The following is a 17,065-nucleotide window of genomic DNA, read 5'->3' on the forward strand; positions in this document are numbered from 1 at the left end:
GGGTCCCTCCATTCCACCCATGATCCCCTCCTCCCACCCACAGTACCCCCATCCCACCCAAGGACCCTCATGCCGTCCAGGGTCCCCCTGTCCTGCCTGCAGTCCCCTCATCCCATCTGGGTCCCAACATCCCATCCAGGGTCCCCCCATTCCTCCCACAGTCCTCTCCTCCCACCCATGGTCCCCACATCCCATCCAGGGTCCCCTCACGACATGCAGGGTCCCTCCGTTCCTACCCACCATTCCCACATCCCCTCTGGGTCCCTCCATCCCATCTGGGTCCCTCCATCCCACCCACGGTCTCCCCATTCCATCCATGGTCTCCCCGTCCCACCCACAGTCCCCCCATCCAACCCACAGTCCCCACATCCCATCTGGGTCCCCACATCCCACTCAGCCTCTCCCCATCCCACCCAGGGTCCCTCCATCTCACCCACAGTCCCCCCATCCAACACACAGTCCTCACATCCCATCTGGGTTCCCCCATCCCATCCATGGTCCCCATCATCCTACCCACGGTCCCTCCATCCCGCCTGGGTCCCCACATCCCACCCACAGTCCTCTCATCCCATCCAGGTTCTCTCCATTCCACTCACGGTCCGCACATCCCATTGAGGGTCTCCCCATCCCATCCAGGGTCCCCCCACACCATCTGAGTTGCTCCATCCTGTTCAGGGTCCCCCCATCCTGTCTGAGTCCCCCTATCCCATTCAGGTCCCCCCATGCCATGCACCCCCTCATCCTGTCCCAAGTCCCCCCATGTCACCCAGGTTTCCTCTACTTCCCTCAGGGTGCCGCAGCTGAGGTTCCCCCATCTTCTCTCCCATCTGGGTGTCTCCATCCCCCACAGGACACCCCGTCCCATTTGGATCCCCCCATCCTCCTGGAGTTGTCCCCACCCTGCCCCGTACTCTTCAGGTGTCCCCATCTCACCAGGGTGTCCCTGTCCCCTTTGCGTGTCCCCGTGGCACAGGAGAACCCTCATCCCACCCAGGTGACTCTGTCCCTCCCCATCCCACTGAGGTGGCCCCATGTGTCCCAGGTGTCCCCAGTCTGCCCAGGTGTCCCCATCCTACCAGAGTGTCCCTGTCACCCACATCAGCCCTCAGAGAAGGGTCCCCACCCCGTCCCACACCCAGAGCCAGGTGCCAGTGTCCCCACCATGGTGGCTCCAAGCCCCTTGGGAAACCCTTTTCCTCCCTTTTTTTGCAGGGTGGGCTCGTTCCCCGGTGACAAGGACACACGGGTGGGACGAGCGCTCACCCTGCTGCCCGTCACCCAGGAGGTGACAGCACCAAAGGGGGCTTCATCCAGCACCTCCAACCCATCCCACCACCCTCACCGTGACCCCCAACCTCCGCCCGGACTTGTCACCTCCCCATTTCAAGGGACGGTCCCAAACCCCCGGCCCCCCCTCCCCGCCAGCCCCTCACTCTGCTCCACAAAGCTCCTTCAGTTGCTTTGCCTGAAAAACTTCATGAAAAGGCTTTTGTCACATTGAAATCACTGGTGACCCCGTCCCCCCTGCCCGGGGTTCTCAAGGAACAGCCAGAAGCAGCTGCAGGGGACGGCGCTGCCGCCCCTGCCCGGCCCCCCCTCCAGATGTTTTATTACCCTGATTTTAATTAACATTTCCAGCCCCGGGCTGAATGGGGAGGTCACATCTGCCCCTGCCCCGGTGGCTTTGGGGTTTGGGGTCCGGACGTGGCTGGGGGGGGCTGCTAAAAAGTATAAATAATTGCTTCAAACGTTATTTTTCCTGATGTTTTCTCGGGAGGTAAATGACGTGCAGCATCAATCCGTGAGGGTGGCCGGTTCCTGGCATGGGACACGTGGATGGTGACTGTCCCACACCACCCAGGGGGGTTTGAAGGTACCAGCAGAAGGCAACTGGTGCAAAATCTCATTGCAATGAATTCCTCAAGATGTTCCCAAGAACCTCCTGCCCCGTTAAGTGATTAAGTAATTCCCTGTTAGGTAATTAAGAGCATCCTGGCTGGGTAGGTGGGATGGGAGGTCTGTGGGACAATGGAGGGATGAGAGGTCCATGAGATGGACATGACAGCAGGATGGGAGGTCCGTGAGATGATGGCAGTGATGGTGGGATGGAAGGCCCATGAGATGATAGAGGGATGGAAGGCCCATAAGGTGGAAGATGTGACAGTGGGATGTGAGGTCCGTGAGATGATGGAGGGATGGGAGGTCCATGAGATGGAGGAGGTGATGCTGGGACGGAAGGTCCATGAGATGATGGAGGATGTGAGGTCCATGGGATGATGGAGGGATGGGAGGTCCATGAGATGGAGGAGGTGATGCTGGGATGGAAGGTCCATGAGGTGAGACCACCATGAGACCCCCGGCCACTGCGGGACTCTCAAGTGCCCCAAGACTCTTGGCCGCCTCAGGACCTTCAGCCACCATGGGACCCTTGGACCCTCAGGACCGTTGGTGTCCCCAGGACCTTTGGTCACCCCAGGACTCTTGGTGTCCCCAGGACCTTTGGTCACTCCAGGGCTTTTGGCCACCGTGGGACACTCAGGCACCCTGAGACCCCTGGTCACCCTGGGACCATCAATTGTCTCTCAACATCCCAGGACACTCAGGTACCCCAGGACCTTTGCTGGTGTCCCCAGGACCTTCAGCCATCCTAGCATCCCTGGCCACCATGGGACCCTCAGGTACCCCAGAACCCTTGATGTCCCCAGGACCCTCAGCCACCCCAGGACCCCCGACCACCCCATTCCCCATCTCCCACCCCCGTGTTCCCCTCCAGACTCCTTTGTCCCCCAGTGGCTGGGGACGCAGAGGGTGACACCCCCACCCCTCCACCACCTCCCCAACCAAAGCCTGAACCCTCCAGGGGACAAATCCCGGCACAACCGTCACTGTCAGCAGCACTGGGGACAAATGAGGGGATCCGGGGCGGGGGGTATTAAACCAACCTCGCCCCCCTTGGTGGTGACACACGGGTGGTTTCTGTCCCCCTCTCATTGCCCCCCGAGTCCGGTTGAGTGGCGGTTTGTCCCGGGGACAGGGCTGGGGACACACGAGCTGCGAATGGCCCATTAGCACGGGGGACACCGAGCTGGGCGGGGGAGGGGACATCTGCACCCTCCACGGGGCGGGATGAGGCCACCTCCTGTCCCCCCCACGGGGGAGGGGTCATCTCCACGCGGTGGGGGGGCGGGTTTAGCAGAAAAAAAGGCAATTTTCGTTCAGTGCTTGCAATCCTGTCTCACCCCCCCTATTCACTCAGTTTTGGGGTGAATCTTGGGGGGGCAGGGGATACGGACCCCCCCGTGGGAAAAATCTGTGTCCTGCGAACCCCTCCATTTCTGAGCGCCACACTCCTGCGTCCCCCCCCAAAAAACAGAATTTTGATGATTTGGAGTAAAATTGAGGCACGTTCGCGCCCCTAAACGGTCCGGGCTCGAAGCTGCTGCACGCCCCAGCTCCTGTCCCCCCCCGGGCTGAGAAATGGGGCAAATCCGCGGAAATCCACGTTTTGAAGCCAGGAGCGCGGGGGGCGGTGCTGCCCCGCCCGGGGGGCGTGTCTAAGGCTTAGGGGCGGGGCGGGGGGCACGGTCTGGGGCGTGGGGGCGTGGTCTGGGGCGTGACCGAGACTTAGGGGCGTGGTCTTGGACGTGGGCGGGACGCCGCAATCCAAGCCGGGGGCTGGCACGGGGGAGTGGCGTGATCATAAGGAGGTGTGGCCTTGCGGTCCGGAGGCGCGGCCACTCCTGAGGGGGCGTGGCGTGACGGCCCGGGGGCGGGGTGTTGACGCTCCGGGGCGTGGCGCGGCATCCCGGGGGCGTGGCGTAGCGACTCGGGGGCAGGAGGTACCTGTTCAGGGGCGTGGCCCGGTAGTCCAGGGGCGTGGTTTGGGCAGAAGGGGGTGTGGCGTGGGCAGAAGGGGGCGTGTTACGGCCGCTCGGGGGCATTTCCGGGGCGGGGCTGCCGGTGCGGCGGGCCGGGCCGGTGGCGGGGCGGTGCCGGAAGTACCGGCGGGGGCGGGGCTGGGTGTGGCGGGGCGGGCCCGGCGCGGGGCGGGCCGGGATCGCGCTGCCATGGCGCTGAACCTCAGCAAGAACGGGCGGGCGCTGCAGGAGGCCTATGGGCGGGTGGTGGCGGCGGGGAGCCCCACCGACTGGTGAGGGGCGGGGGGGATTCTGCGAGGGAAGATGGGGGGATGGGGTCAGGATGTCTGAGGGGAGGGGAGGGGGGTGGGGTGGGGATGGGACGGTAGAAGTGGAACTGGGCTGCGGTGGGTCTGGGGGTGCCTGGGAGGGGGGTTATGGGGTGTCTGGGGGGGCTGCGCGGGGCTTGAGGGGGTCGAGGTGTCTGGGGTGTGCAGGGGGTGTCTAGGGGGGTGTGGGGCTGTGCGGGGGTTTGGGAACGTCAGGATGTCTAGTGAGGCTGTGGGGTGTCTGAGGGGCTGTGGGGTGCCTGGGGGGCTGTGTGGGGTTTGGGGGGGGTCAGGATTTCTGGGGGCCTGTGGGGGTGCAGGAGGTGTCTGGGGGGTTATGGGGTGTCGGGGGGGCTGTGGAGCTGTGTGGGGTTTGGGGGGATCAGGATGTCTGGGGGAATCTGGGGGTGTGGGGTGGGGATGGGGGTAGAAGTGGAACAGGGGTGTGGGGGGATCTGTGGCCGGGGTTGTATGGGGGGGTCAGGAAGGAATTGGAGGGTCTGGGGGGTGCAGGGGAAGATGTGGGGCTGCAATGGGGCCATTAAAGGGTTTGTGGGTGTTGGGGGGGGTCAAGGTGGGGGGTGTTTAGAAGAAGCGAGGGGGGGGATTTATAGAGACCGGGGGGGTGGGGTGTCTGGGGGGATATGGGGTGTATAGGGGAGGCTGTGGGGGATATGGGGTGTATAGGGGGTACCAGGGGGTGTCTGGGCCCCGGGGCTGGAGTCGTGTGGGAATATCAGGGTATTGGGTTGTGTGCACACCCCGGTGGGTACCAGGAGCAGGGGACAGTTTTTGGGGGGCACTGCAGGGGGGGCGGGGGTGTCCAGGTGAATTTCGGGGCCAGCTGAATCAACCCCCTAATTCCACCTTTATTTTAGGGCCCTGTTCACCTACGAAGGCAACAGCAACGACCTGCGTGTGGCTGGTTCCGGAGGTGAGTGTGGGGGTCCGTCCCCCCCGGGCTCCGCTCTCGCTTCTAAAGCTGCTGGAACAGCCAACACGTGGGCAGGTTTCTCCGCTCTCCAGATTTACATCCCCTGGATCCCCTCCCCTCGCTCATTTCCAAATCTGAACTTTGATGCGAGCCGCTCAGTGACTTTTGGGTGGAAATCAGTGTGATTTCAAAGTCCCGCGTGGTTTTTATGCTGGACCGCGCTTAGTTAGGCGCAGTTTTAGCCCCGGCTTTGCTCCTCCCAGCACTTCCCTTTCTGCCCTTCCCTGCCCGCCGCCGTGTTAAATATTGTTAAATATTGTTAAATATTGACCCAGCAAACACGCAGCACCGGGGCCCGTCCCAGCTTTCGGCTTTTCTGCCAGGCTTGGAAACCACCGTGCCAAATTTAGAGCCCAAGTGTAAATATTTAATAGCGGAGAAGCAAACGATCCCCTCGGGCGCTGCCGGAGCAGCCGCGGCCGCGCCGCCGCTCTCGGGCTTTGATGCTGAGCAGCACCTCGGTTTCCGCTTTTCAGGGCTCGGACAGACCCGAGGAGGAGGAACCGTGGTTTGCGGGAAGGCTTTTGAAATAAGAATACGTTTTTTTGGTGGGTTTTTTCCTCCTTCTCTGGTCAGTTTTCTCCTCCCATGTCCTATGAGCATCTACCTGATTGCGGCCCCGGGGGTTTTACAGCAGCGTCAGGGCCGGAGTTTCCTGCGACATTTGCCGAGCGGGACGTTCCCCGGCGTCAGCTTCTCGGTTTCTTCACGACTTCCCGTTTAACGGCGCTCGGTGCAGCCGGTTCTGCCGCCGCTTCTCGGCACCTTTCCCGCCTCCCATTGAGTCGTTTTCCATCCACGGAGGTTCCCAGTGCGCCGTTTCTTGTGGGAAACCCGTGGGCAGAGTTTGCAGCTGGCTGCTCTTAATTTAAGTCTAATTAAGCTTGAGCGTGTCCTTTCACTTCTCTGGTGGCACTTGATTGGTGCTGTAGACCCGAGATGTTTCCGTACGTAGCGAAGGTCCAGGGTGAACACAAGATACTCTTGGTGTTGGATGACTCCAAATCTAACAGAATAATCTCTGGGAAATTGTGGAATTATAGAATCATAGAATAATTTGGGTTAAAGGGACCTTTAAAGGTCATCTAGTCGTGCCACGAGCAGGGACATCTTCACCGGCTCAGGTTGCTGGGGGTGTCCCCATGGATGGGGCATCCGCCACCGCTCCAGCCAACTTATTTAAGAAATGAAGAGCCGGGAGGACGCAGATTTGGCCGTTCCCTCCACGTGGCCGGGATCTGCTCATCTCACGGCCTCTCCGCTCTCTCCCGGGACAGATGGCGGCCTGGAGGAGATGGTGGAGGAGCTCAACAGCGGGAAGGTGATGTACGCCTTCTGCCGCGTGAAGGACCCCAACTCCGGCCTCCCCAAATACGTCCTCGTCAACTGGGTGAGTGGGGAATGAACCAGTGCCTTTGATTCTCTCTGGAATCGTCGTTGCCGAACCGGCCGGGCAGCGGCGAGCGGAGGGTTCGCTTCCCCGCCGCGTCTCTTTGGCCGCATGTCTCGATGCTGCCGGGAAATGGCTCCGAACCCACCTGGGATGGGTTGAATTGGGGTCAGCAGGAGCCTGGAGCCCTCGCGGTGCAGCTCTTGTCCCCACGGGAGCTTTTTTCCACACCAAGCCCCCGTGCGGCCCGCGCCGTGGGGCGATTTGCAGGTGTAGACCCAACCTTGGTGGGGCTCTGGGGTGAGCGGGTGCTGACGTTTTCTCTTTGCAGACGGGCGAAGGTGTGAACGACGTGAGGAAAGGGGCCTGTGCGAACCACGTCAGCACCGTAGCAAACTTCCTCAAGGTCTGTTCTTCTGTTTGTCATGGAATATTTTGGGTTGAAGGGACCTTCAAAGCCACCCCTGCCATGAGCAGGGACATCTTCACCAGATCAGGCTGCTCAGAGCCCCGTCCAGCCTGGCCTGGGACGTCTCCAGGGATGGTTCATCTACCACCTCTCTGGGTACCTGGGCCGGGCTCTCACCACCCTCAGGGACAACAATTTCTTGTATTCACCTAAACCTCCCTCCTTCTATTTAAAACCACCACCCCTTGTCCTATCGCAACAGGCCCTGCTGGGAGGTCTGTCCCCATCTTTTTGACAATCTTCCCATTGTCACCCAGCCCTTTTCCTTCCCGTGGCGGCGCTGGGATGTGCGAAGCCTCACGGAGGGTTCCACGTCCCCTGGATTCACCTGTGTCCCTCTCCCCGCTCAGGGCGCCCACGTCACCATCAACGCTCGCGCCGAGGAGGACGTGGAGCCAGAACTCATCATGGAGAAGGTGGCCAAAGCCTCCGGGGCCAACTACAACTTCCACAAGGAGAGCAGCAAGTTCCAGGACTCGGGGCCTCAAGCCCCCGTGGTGAGTTGGCTCTGGAGGGAGTTTCTGGTCCCTGGCGCCACCATCACCCCGCGATTCAAGGGGCTCCCCATGACGTGACCATGGGTTTTGCGGTTATATTCTACTACAAAGTGTCTCTTTCTTTAAATTCCTGGTGCTAAATATCATCTGTTGAGCCTTTCCACCCAACCTGTGGACCCTTGGGGGCCGGGGGAAGACAAAGGGGAGCCGGTGCGTCCTGTAGCGGCAGGAAAAAGCCATCAGAGCGTACCCGGGGACACATTTGTGACCACTGTGCCGCTTTCTGCCTCCCCACAGGGCTCTGTCTACCAGAAGACAAACGCGATGTCGGAAATCAAGAGGGTCAACAAAGATAATTTCTGGGCCAAAGCCGAGGTGGGTCCTGCCGCTGCTTTTCAGCACGAGGAGGACGCGGCGTTCGGATGCACCTGCGGATTGTTTTCCATCCGCACCTCCCCTCTCTAACCCGGGGCTGTTTGCAGAGCTCCCGCTGCCCCGCGGCGCAAGGGGAGGAGAAAATGAGTCTGGAAGAGCGAGATGCGTTTTGATCTCATCTGAATGTGGCTCCGGGGCTGCTGAGCGGGCGCAGGGGAGCGGCCTGCGCTGCCGGCTCCGTTTTGGGTGGTGGGGCTGCTTTTTGGCCTTTTTGAAGGCAGCTCTGCAAGAATGAACATCAGGGCAAGGCTGCTCTGTATTTGCTTCCTATTCAGGTTGTTTTACCGCGGTTTAGCAATAACTTGTGAACCTTCAGCGTCAGGGGTGCCGCACACCGGGAGATGCGCCGTGCCGGCTGACGGCACAGCAGAGACCTGGGAGGAGGTTTCTCAGAGCTCCGGGATTAAACCCCACGACTTTTTGCACGTCTTCCTATCAGAAAGATGAAGAAAACCGGCGGCTGGAGGAGAAGAGGCGGGCGGAGGAGGAGCGGCAGCGGCTGGAGCGGGAGCGGCGGGAGCGGGAGCTGCAGGAGGCCGCGGGGCGAGAGCAGCGCTACAAAGCGAGATCCAACGAGATCGAAGCCCAGAAGTGAGTCCTGCCTGCCCGCCAGTGTTTGTGGTGGCGCCCAGAGTCCATCCCGCTTGGCTTTGCTCTCGGGGGTGTCGTGGCCCCCGTCACCACCTCTGTTGGTTGGAAAAGCCCCTTGAGATTGAGTTCACCCATAACCCACCCCCGGCACTGCCCCATGTCCTGAGAACCTCATGTCCGTCTGTCCAGCCCTCCAGGGATGGTGACTCCAGCACTGCCCTGGGCAGCCTGTTCCAATGCCCCACAGCCCTTTGGGGAAGAAATTGTTCCCCACATCCAACCTCAACCTCCCCTGGCACAACTTGAGGCACCTTCTCCCCGGCAGAAGCACCGACCAGTTTGGCTGCTGGTCCAGTGTCACCCATGGGTTTCCTGTCCCCAGGATCACGTCGTCCCCTTGCCAGGCACTTTGGAGCATGTTGCTGACACCTGTGGCCACTGTTTGTGTGGACCTAGAGGTCTGGGGTGCTGCTGGGGGGCACTGAGCCCCGCATGGCTCCTGGGGGTCCTGTGGGTCCTGATCTGTCCCCAGTGGCTGAGGAAAGGTCCTTCCTCTGTGTAGCAAACAGCTCTTCCTGCCTCTTCGTTAACCCCAATTTGTCGTTTGTTAACCCCGGTTTGTCATTTGTCACCGCAGGAGACTCCAGCAGCAGCAAGAGGCTGAGAACAGGGACAAGGAGCAGCAGCAATGGGTGAGTGTTGTCCCCATGTCCCGGTGTCACCACCGTCCCCCAGTGACAGAGAGGACGGGGTGTGGTGGTGCAGGGCAGGGGGTGACAGGGGAGCATCCCGAGCACTGTCACAGCAGCTGGGGGGATGTGACAGCACCCCCAGACTCCTGGGTCTCTTGCTCTATTCTCCATTTCCTTGGATGGGCTTCGATTTCCTTGGATCTCATTTTATATCTCTGCTCACACCGGCTGCGCGTTCCCAACGGCCACTCCGGCCTCAGGGAAAGCCGAGTTTAAAGCTCCTCCTGGGGAAAGCCGAGTTTAAAACCCTTCCCGGGGAGCAGCCTGGGGACGCAGGGGGACACAGAGTCCTTGTCCTCTGCCCAGCAAATCTTGCAGATCTGTGGGTTTTCCTCCCCGTTTGCCGTGGCTGCTCCTTGTTCCCGTCCCGTCTGTCCTGGGGAGGGTGGATGAGGAGGAAGGGGGTTGGATGAGGAGGAAGGGGGTTGGATGAGGAAGAAGGGGGTTGGATGAGGAAGGAGGGGGTTGGATGAGGAAGGAGGGGGTTGGATGAGGAAGGGGGGGTTGGATGAGGAAGGAGGGATCCTGATGAAGAAGAAGAAGGGGGGGGGGGTGAGCAAGAAGAAGACTGGAGGAGGAAGGAAGGGGCTGGAGGAGGAAAGAGGGGAGTGGATGAAGAAGCGGGGGCTGAGTGAGGAAGAAAAGAGGTGGATGAAGAAGGGGGGGTGGATGAGGAAGAAGATGCTGGAGGAGGAAGGAGGGGGGTGGATAAGGAAGGTGGGGGCTGGGTAAGGCGGGGGGGTGGATGAGGAAGAAGATGGCTTGAGGAGTAAGGAGGAGGGTGGGTGAAGACAGAGAGGGCTGGATAAGGAAAGAGGGGCTGGAGGAGGAAGAAGAGGGCTGGCTGAAGAAGTGTGGGGCTCTCTCAGCCCCCCGGAGCCGCAGCTGCCCCCCCTGTGCCGCAGAAGGAGCAGGCGGAGCCCCGGCAGCCCAAAGGCTTCAAGCGCAGCGAGTCGGTGGAGAAAGCCCAGGTACGGCGGCTCCGGGGGGGCCGCACCGGCTCAGCCGCCGCCGCGGTGCGTGACCGGCGTTCCGGGGCTCTGTGTGCAGGAGGCCGCCTCGCTCGTCGCCCAGAGGCCCGTGAACCCCCGCGACATCTTCAAGCAGAGGGAGAAGTCAGCGCCGGCGGACGCAGTGACGCCTTCGCAACCAGGTACGGCGCCGGTGTGACACCGGGGACATCGGCCACGCCGAGCGCGGGGGGGAGGTCTCGTCACACTCTCTGCTCCGCGGTGGTTGTGATGTTAAAGCTCTCGCTGTGCAAGCTTTTAGCAGCCGAGGGTGACATTTCCCACTCTTCCACTCCACGTGTGAAACTTAAATTTCATTTATAAAAGCAAAATTCAATATATTAACACCAGAAAGGGACAACGGTCGCAATCTGCCTCCCACCAAGCTGGGAGGAGTGGTGACACTGGAAGCTGTGCTGCCATCAGAGACCTGGACAGGCTGGAGAGTTGGGCAGGGAAAAATGTAATGAAATAGAACAAGGGCAAGTGTAGAGTCTTGAATCTGGGCAGGAACAACCCCAGGGTCCAGTGTAAGTTGGGGAATGACCTATTAGAGAGCAGCGTAGGGGAAAGGGACCTGGGGGTCCTGGGGACAGCAGGGTGACCATGAGCCAGCACTGGGCCCTTGTGGCCAGGAAGCCAATGGTACCTGGGGTGGGTTAGAAGGGGGTGGTCAGTAGGTCAGAGAGGTTCTCCTGCCCCTCTGCTCTGCCCTGGGGAGACCACACCTGGAATATTGTGTCCAGTTGTGGCCCCTCAGTTCCAGCAGGACAGGGAACTGCTGCAGAGAGTCCAGCGCAGGGCAACAAAGATGCTGGAGGGAGTGGAGCATCTCCCGGGTGAGGAAAGGCTGAGGGAGCTGGGGCTCTGGAGCTGGACAAGAGGAGACTGAGGGGGGACTCATTCATGTTTCCAGATATCTAAAGGGGGAGTGTCAGGAGGATGGAGCCAGGCTCTTCTCGGTGACAACCAGTGATAGGACAAGGGGCAATGGGTTCAAACTGGAACACAGGAGGTTCTGCTTAAACATGAGAAGAAACTTGTTCCTGGTGAGGGTGGCAGAGCCTGGCCCAGGCTGCCCAGGGAGGTTGTGGAGTCTCCTTCTGTGCAGACATTCCAACCCGCCTGGACACCTTCCTGTGTAACCTCATCTGGGTGTTCCTGCTCCATGGGGGGATTGCACTGATGAGCTTGCCAGGTCCCTTCAACCCCTGACATTCTGAGATCTGTGACTGCCCTGAATTCCGAGCAGAAGCGCGTCCCTTTAGCAGGGACTGAGCTGGTGGGTTCAGTAAAAACCAGGAAGCTGCGAAAACCAGAAGCTGAAACCACCCAAGGAAGTGGCTGCCAACATGTGGTATCGCCGGGGGAATATCTGCTCCTCTGCCAGCGAAACCTCCTTGAAAGTCACTTGAATTAAGTGAAATAATCACTTTTATTTTGCAATAGGAGCGCAACATACGCTTTCTCGGGTGGGCAAAGCTGTCGGTGGGATTTTCCTTGGTTGGGTCAGTATAGTTTTTATTGGAGAAAAGGACAACAAACGCTCTGGCACCAGTAAAACCCCCAGCAAGGCAAGTCGGGGTGTTTATTCATGGGTAAACTCGCCTGAGAACTCTCCGGCTTCACTTTTGTTCACGTTCAGAGCCCGCGATGGGGAGATAAGGGCCAATAGTCACCGGCTGCGCCCGGTGGAACCGTCTCCCCGGCTTGTCTGGGAAATCTGGGTGCTCCGAAAAAGCAGAACATGGGTGTTGGTGTCCTCCAGCTACTCTTCCTCCCCCCAAAGAATATATATACATTTCTTTTTTTCCTCCTCAAAAATACCTCTATTTCTTTAAATAATTTATTTCCTCATCTGCAGCTCCTGCTGTAACCAGTTGCCAAACTTGTTTTTCACAACCAAGATTAGAGCTGGAAAATCCTGCTTAGGAGGAGAACCGAGCTCCCGAGGCAAAAATCCATCCGGTGACGCACCGGGAGCCGCGGCGCCGCCACCGTGGGGCTGTCACCATCGCCCCCGGCTCCCCCCAGCATGTTTAACCCCTTTCTTTAGGCAAACTCCGCAGCCCTTTCCTGCAGAAGGAGCTGAACGCCGCGCCGGGTCCTGCCGCTCCCGTCTCTCCCACCCGGGACGTCCCCCCCGCGTCCTTCGCCCCGTCCTCGGCCTGGGGGACACCCGCACCCTCCGGGGCACCCGCGGCAGGTGGGTGGTTTTGCTTCCTCGCCAAAACTTATTTTTGGTTCACCTCTCCAAATAAAGCCTTAAAGTTTGGCGCGTTGAGGCCGGGCCCCGAGTTGCTGTTTCTCAATAGAATCGTTTAGGTCAGAAAAGACCTTTGAGATCGTTGAGTCCAACCGTTAAGCTGACGCTTTACAAACACACCACAGCCGGACGGGTTTAAGACAAATTCATTTTCATATTGTATTTTGCAAAAGAGAACTAAAATAATTAACTCCACCCCCGTTGGGCAGTTTGACTGTTTGTGGCCCTTACACAAGAGCTAAATGTGGTTTCTTGCTGAAAGCTCCTAAAACCAGCAACAAAATCGCTGGAGGTGCTTTGGGGCTTTTTGTTCTCAGGGTCAGTGCCAGGGTTGGGGTGACACTCGGACTCAATGAGGGTCTTTCCCAACTAATTGATTGCGGGAGCCTGGGACGGTGTCCCCGGGCTGCGGCCGCCACTAGATGCTGCTCTCGGCCGGGTCCTGCTCCGAGCCGTCCCCGCCACATTTGCTGCTCAGAAAGATCGTCAGCACCTTCCTCCTTTCCCCGCTGGAGATCCTGGATCTCTCCCTTCTCCTTTACACCATTCCCTAAACCGCTGCTCGCCCCTGTTGCTGTCCCAGGGGACATCCAGCTCGTCCCCGGAGTTTGGTGGTGCTGGACAAGGCGAGGGGACAGGGAGATACGGTGTTTGGATAACGTGTGTTTCTTCCGCAGGACAAGACTCGGGGTACAATTCCAGCGTCCCCACGTCCCACGCGGAGGAGGCGAATCTGTACGAGGAGCCGCCGGACGCCTCGGCCATCTATGAAGAGCCACCTCAGGTTGGTACATGGGACTTGGGGGACACAAGGGGACAGGATCTCCTCAGTCTCTTTGCCAAAGCGCCTTCTCCTCTTCTCCTGCTGCTTTGCACGTCCAAAAGCGGCTGAGCCGACAAAACCCAGCTGTCCTTGGCGTCAGATTCTCCAGTGTCTAATAGTGGGGTTGTGTCATGCTGCAGGATTTCCCTCGGTTTCCTCTCGTCTATTCATCTGTCTCGTGTCTCCCACCCGCGCAAAACCAGAAGTATTTCAAACAGACTTAATTTTCTCGTTCTTGAAGTCAACTGGATGTGTCCGGACGGTTCCAAAGGAGCAGGAGATGGGCAACTTGAGGCCGTTTCCTCTGCTCCTGGCGCTTGTTCCTGGGGAGCAGAGCCCGACCCCCCTGGCTCCAAGCTCCTTTCAGGCAGTTCAGAGATCAGAAGGTCTCCCCTCAGCTCCTGTTCTCCAGCTGAACCCCCAGGTCCCTCAGCCGCTCCATCACACTTGTGCTCCAGCCCCTCACCAGCTCCGTTCCCTTCTCTCAACTCGCTCCAGCACCTCAAAGGCTTTCATGAGGTGATCCCGCCACCCCTCTGGCCGCCATTTTGTGTTTTGAGGTGATCCCACCACCCCTGGGGCCGCCATTTTGTGTTTTGAGGTGATCCCGCCACCCCTGGGGCCGCCATTTTGTGTTTTGAGGTGATCCTGCCACCCCTGGGGCTGCCATGTTGTGTTTTGAGGCGATTCTGCCACCCCAGTGGCCGCCATTTTGAGCCCTGAGGTGATCTCGGTGCCGCCATTTTGTGTGCTGAGGTGATCCCGCCATTCCTGGTGCCGCCATTTTGAGCCCTGAGGTGATCCTGGTGCCGATGTTTTGTGTTTTGGGGTGAACTTGGTGCCCCGGTGCATCTCCTTCACCTCAGAAACATCGCCGATCTCATTTCTGAATTGTAATGTATAGGCCGATCCTTTTCAGCTCTGGTAAGAAATCACGTGGCGGCACCAAACAGGCCGGACTTTTCCTTTAAGCCACTCAAATTTATGATTAGTAAAGTGGCCACTTCAGTTATTATCACTCTGAGAAGAGTCTCCCCATGGTGACCTCTCCTTCATCTGCTTATGAGTTACTAAAATGATGCTTTTTTAGGAATCTAGAAGTACCAAACCATCTCTGTCCTGTTAGCACAGCTGGTGCACATTTTGTCTACTCCAGATCTCCAAATTCTTTGTTATCTGGCATCTTCAGTCTCTATAAAAGGATCCATAATATTAAGCTTTAAATAAGGTAGTTTTACGATTTAGGATCCTTTATAAACCCCAGATAATTCAACTCGATGCCTGTAGATTTGTGCATAGCAACCTCAAAAATCTCATACTGTAAAACCCATGAGATTTTTAACACGCAACACTTTTGAAGGATAACTTGCTTTTCAGTTTCTCTTATTTATATTTTACATTAATTCCACTTCAAGCTTTCTCCAGGTCTATAGAGTAAAATGTAGAAACCCCCCAAAGCTTATAAAAGAATAAAATAATCACGCTCTGCGTTGTTTTTCCCAACCCCCCAGCAAATTTAGATCTGTGGGCAAAGCTCCACAAATCCTTATAATTTTGGCGGCAGCACAGATTAATAACCCATGGAGCCACATCCTTCTCTGTGGTAACTCCTTATTTTGCCTCTTTTCTCCCCAAAGGAACAAGTCGGCGATGCCAAGTACGACTATTCGGGGGGGTACCAGGCGGAGCTGGCGGGGAAGGGGCTGTGTGCCCGGGCGCTCTACGACTACCAGGCTGGTGAGATTCCCCCTCTAAACCGGGTTTAACTAGGACCAGTCCCAGAGAGCTGGAACCCATCGCAGCGCGGTCCCGAGCAGCATCTCCCACCCAAATTTGGGCTGGAAAAGGAAGGAGGCGGGTGGATTCTTTTTCCCCTAGTATCTGTTTTTCACTCACCTATGGGGCTGAGCTGCCTGGGCTTGTCCAGCCCTAAAACCACATCATTTTTCTGTGAAAAGTGGCTGTTGGGGGGTTTGGTCCAGGTTGGTTTTAACCCCTCCCCATCGCTCCGTCTCCTTCCAGCCGACGACACCGAGATCTCGTTCGACCCGGAGAACATCATCACCAACATCGAGATGATCGACGAGGGCTGGTGGCGCGGCTACGGGCCCGACGGCCACTTCGGCATGTTCCCCGCTAATTATGTGGAACTGATTGAGTAATTAGGGGGCCACGGCCACTCTGTCCCCACCCCGGGTAGCACTTGGCTCCAGCCTGATGCTTCCGAACGATCTGTGGCTTGGATTTGAGCTTTTCTTTATCTTTTTTGTGTTCTCTCCAAGTGAAGTGCCATTGCCTGCCCCCCCCAGCACCCCCCCTGGTGCTGCCCCCCAACTCCCTCCCACCCTCCTGGGGGGGACGAAGGCTCCATCTCCTCCCTCCAATGCTCTCGCAGGGCTGAAGGAGGGGGTGACAGATCCCTTATGGGGGGGACATTTTCAGGGAACAAGTTGCCTCTTCCCCTCCCACCCCGCGGCTTCAGAATTGGGGCGGTTTTCCCCATTTTGGTTCACTCACCCCATTAATCTGGACTTGGAGAGCCCAAACATGGCTCCGCAGCGTTGTCACCACCGAGCTGCCACCGGTGTCCCCTCCAAGGGGTTTTTCTGCCTTTCCCGCCCCCCCCAGCCCCTGTTTGGGGGGATTTAAATGATGCGACTGAGCTCCCCGGCGGGGGAGCCCCATCCAGGCCAAAGCGGGGGGGTTTGGGGTTAGTTTTTTAGCAAAAACCTGTGAGTGTGGGATCTGCCCCCCCTGCCCCTCACCCCAAATTCACTGTGAACAAGGAAGAGCCCAACCCGCCCCCCTTGTGTCCCCCCTGTTGATTTTTCCCCTGGTGTTGCTGTAGAATTAGCTGGAGGGGTTGGGTTTTGGGGGTCCCACCCCTCATGTGGGCGCTGGGGGATGCAGCAGCTCCTCCAAGCCCCTTCCCTGGGGTCCCCTGAGCCCCGTCCCCCCCCCAATGACAATAAAAGGGCTTTTCTTTGGTGACGGATGGGGCCATGCGCTCCCAGGGAAGGATTTGGGGTGAAATGTTGGGGTTTTGGTGCAAGGCTCATGTGTGACTAAGGCCGGGAGCGCTAATGAGGAATCTTTTAATGAGGTGACCCCACCCGTGGGAATTGCCACCATGGGTCATTGTCACCAGGCTCGTGCTCCAGAGAGGGATAATTGGATAAGTAATTAACCCTGGTGTTAATTATTTGAGTGTAATGAGGGAGGGTTGTTGGGAAGAGCAGCTGCAGGCAGCGACGGGCCACCCAGGGTCTGGGTGGCCCCAGGGGTGTCGAGGGGCTTTTGGGGGACACTGGGGACATGGAGGCTGCAGGGACAACTTGGGGTGTGGGGACACCGGGGGCTTGGAGACACGGGGGATGTGGGGACACTGGGGACTTTGGCCTGGCAGCTGTGTCATGGCTGTGGGGTCACACAGGCCCAGGGCTCCCTGTCACCCCAGCACCCATGGGTGCTGCCTGGGGACATCGCAGGGCAGTGGGTGTCACCTGCTGGGACACTTATGACACAAGTGGCCCCACAGGGTCCCATGTGGGCTGGTGTCACACTGGGGACATCTTCCTGCCACTGCCATGGCCCCTGTGCTGCTGTAGTCCTGCTCGTGTCCCTTCTTGTCCCCAGCCCTGCCCCATGTCCC

At 58.7% G+C, this 17,065-nt stretch overlaps 1 protein-coding gene across 3 annotated transcripts; it reads left to right on the forward strand.

Moving 5' to 3' along the window:
- The first annotated feature begins 3,996 nt into the window (after positions 1–3,996).
- Positions 3,997–16,404, forward strand: DBNL (drebrin like). 3 transcript variants are annotated; one of them, XM_065041153.1, is made up of 14 exons: positions 3,997–4,150; positions 5,065–5,120; positions 6,458–6,570; positions 6,902–6,976; positions 7,390–7,536; positions 7,834–7,911; positions 8,411–8,562; positions 9,200–9,254; positions 10,184–10,285; positions 10,365–10,467; positions 12,381–12,530; positions 13,268–13,374; positions 15,051–15,150; positions 15,436–16,404. In XM_065041153.1, the coding sequence occupies exons 1-14, from the start codon at positions 4,068–4,070 to the stop codon at positions 15,573–15,575; spliced, it is 1,461 nt and encodes a 486-aa protein (XP_064897225.1). In that variant the 5' UTR covers positions 3,997–4,067; the 3' UTR covers positions 15,576–16,404. The 3 variants fall into 3 exon arrangements, with proteins under 3 accessions (XP_064897225.1, XP_064897226.1, XP_064897227.1); XM_065041154.1 differs by having other exon boundaries at positions 10,220–10,285; XM_065041155.1 differs by lacking the exon at positions 10,184–10,285 and having other exon boundaries at positions 3,998–4,150.
- Positions 16,405–17,065: the final 661 nt, after the last annotated feature.

The sequence above is a fragment of the Columba livia genome, chromosome 25 (genome assembly GCF_036013475.1).
Source record: "Columba livia isolate bColLiv1 breed racing homer chromosome 25, bColLiv1.pat.W.v2, whole genome shotgun sequence".
Taxonomy (NCBI): domain Eukaryota; kingdom Metazoa; phylum Chordata; class Aves; order Columbiformes; family Columbidae; genus Columba; species Columba livia.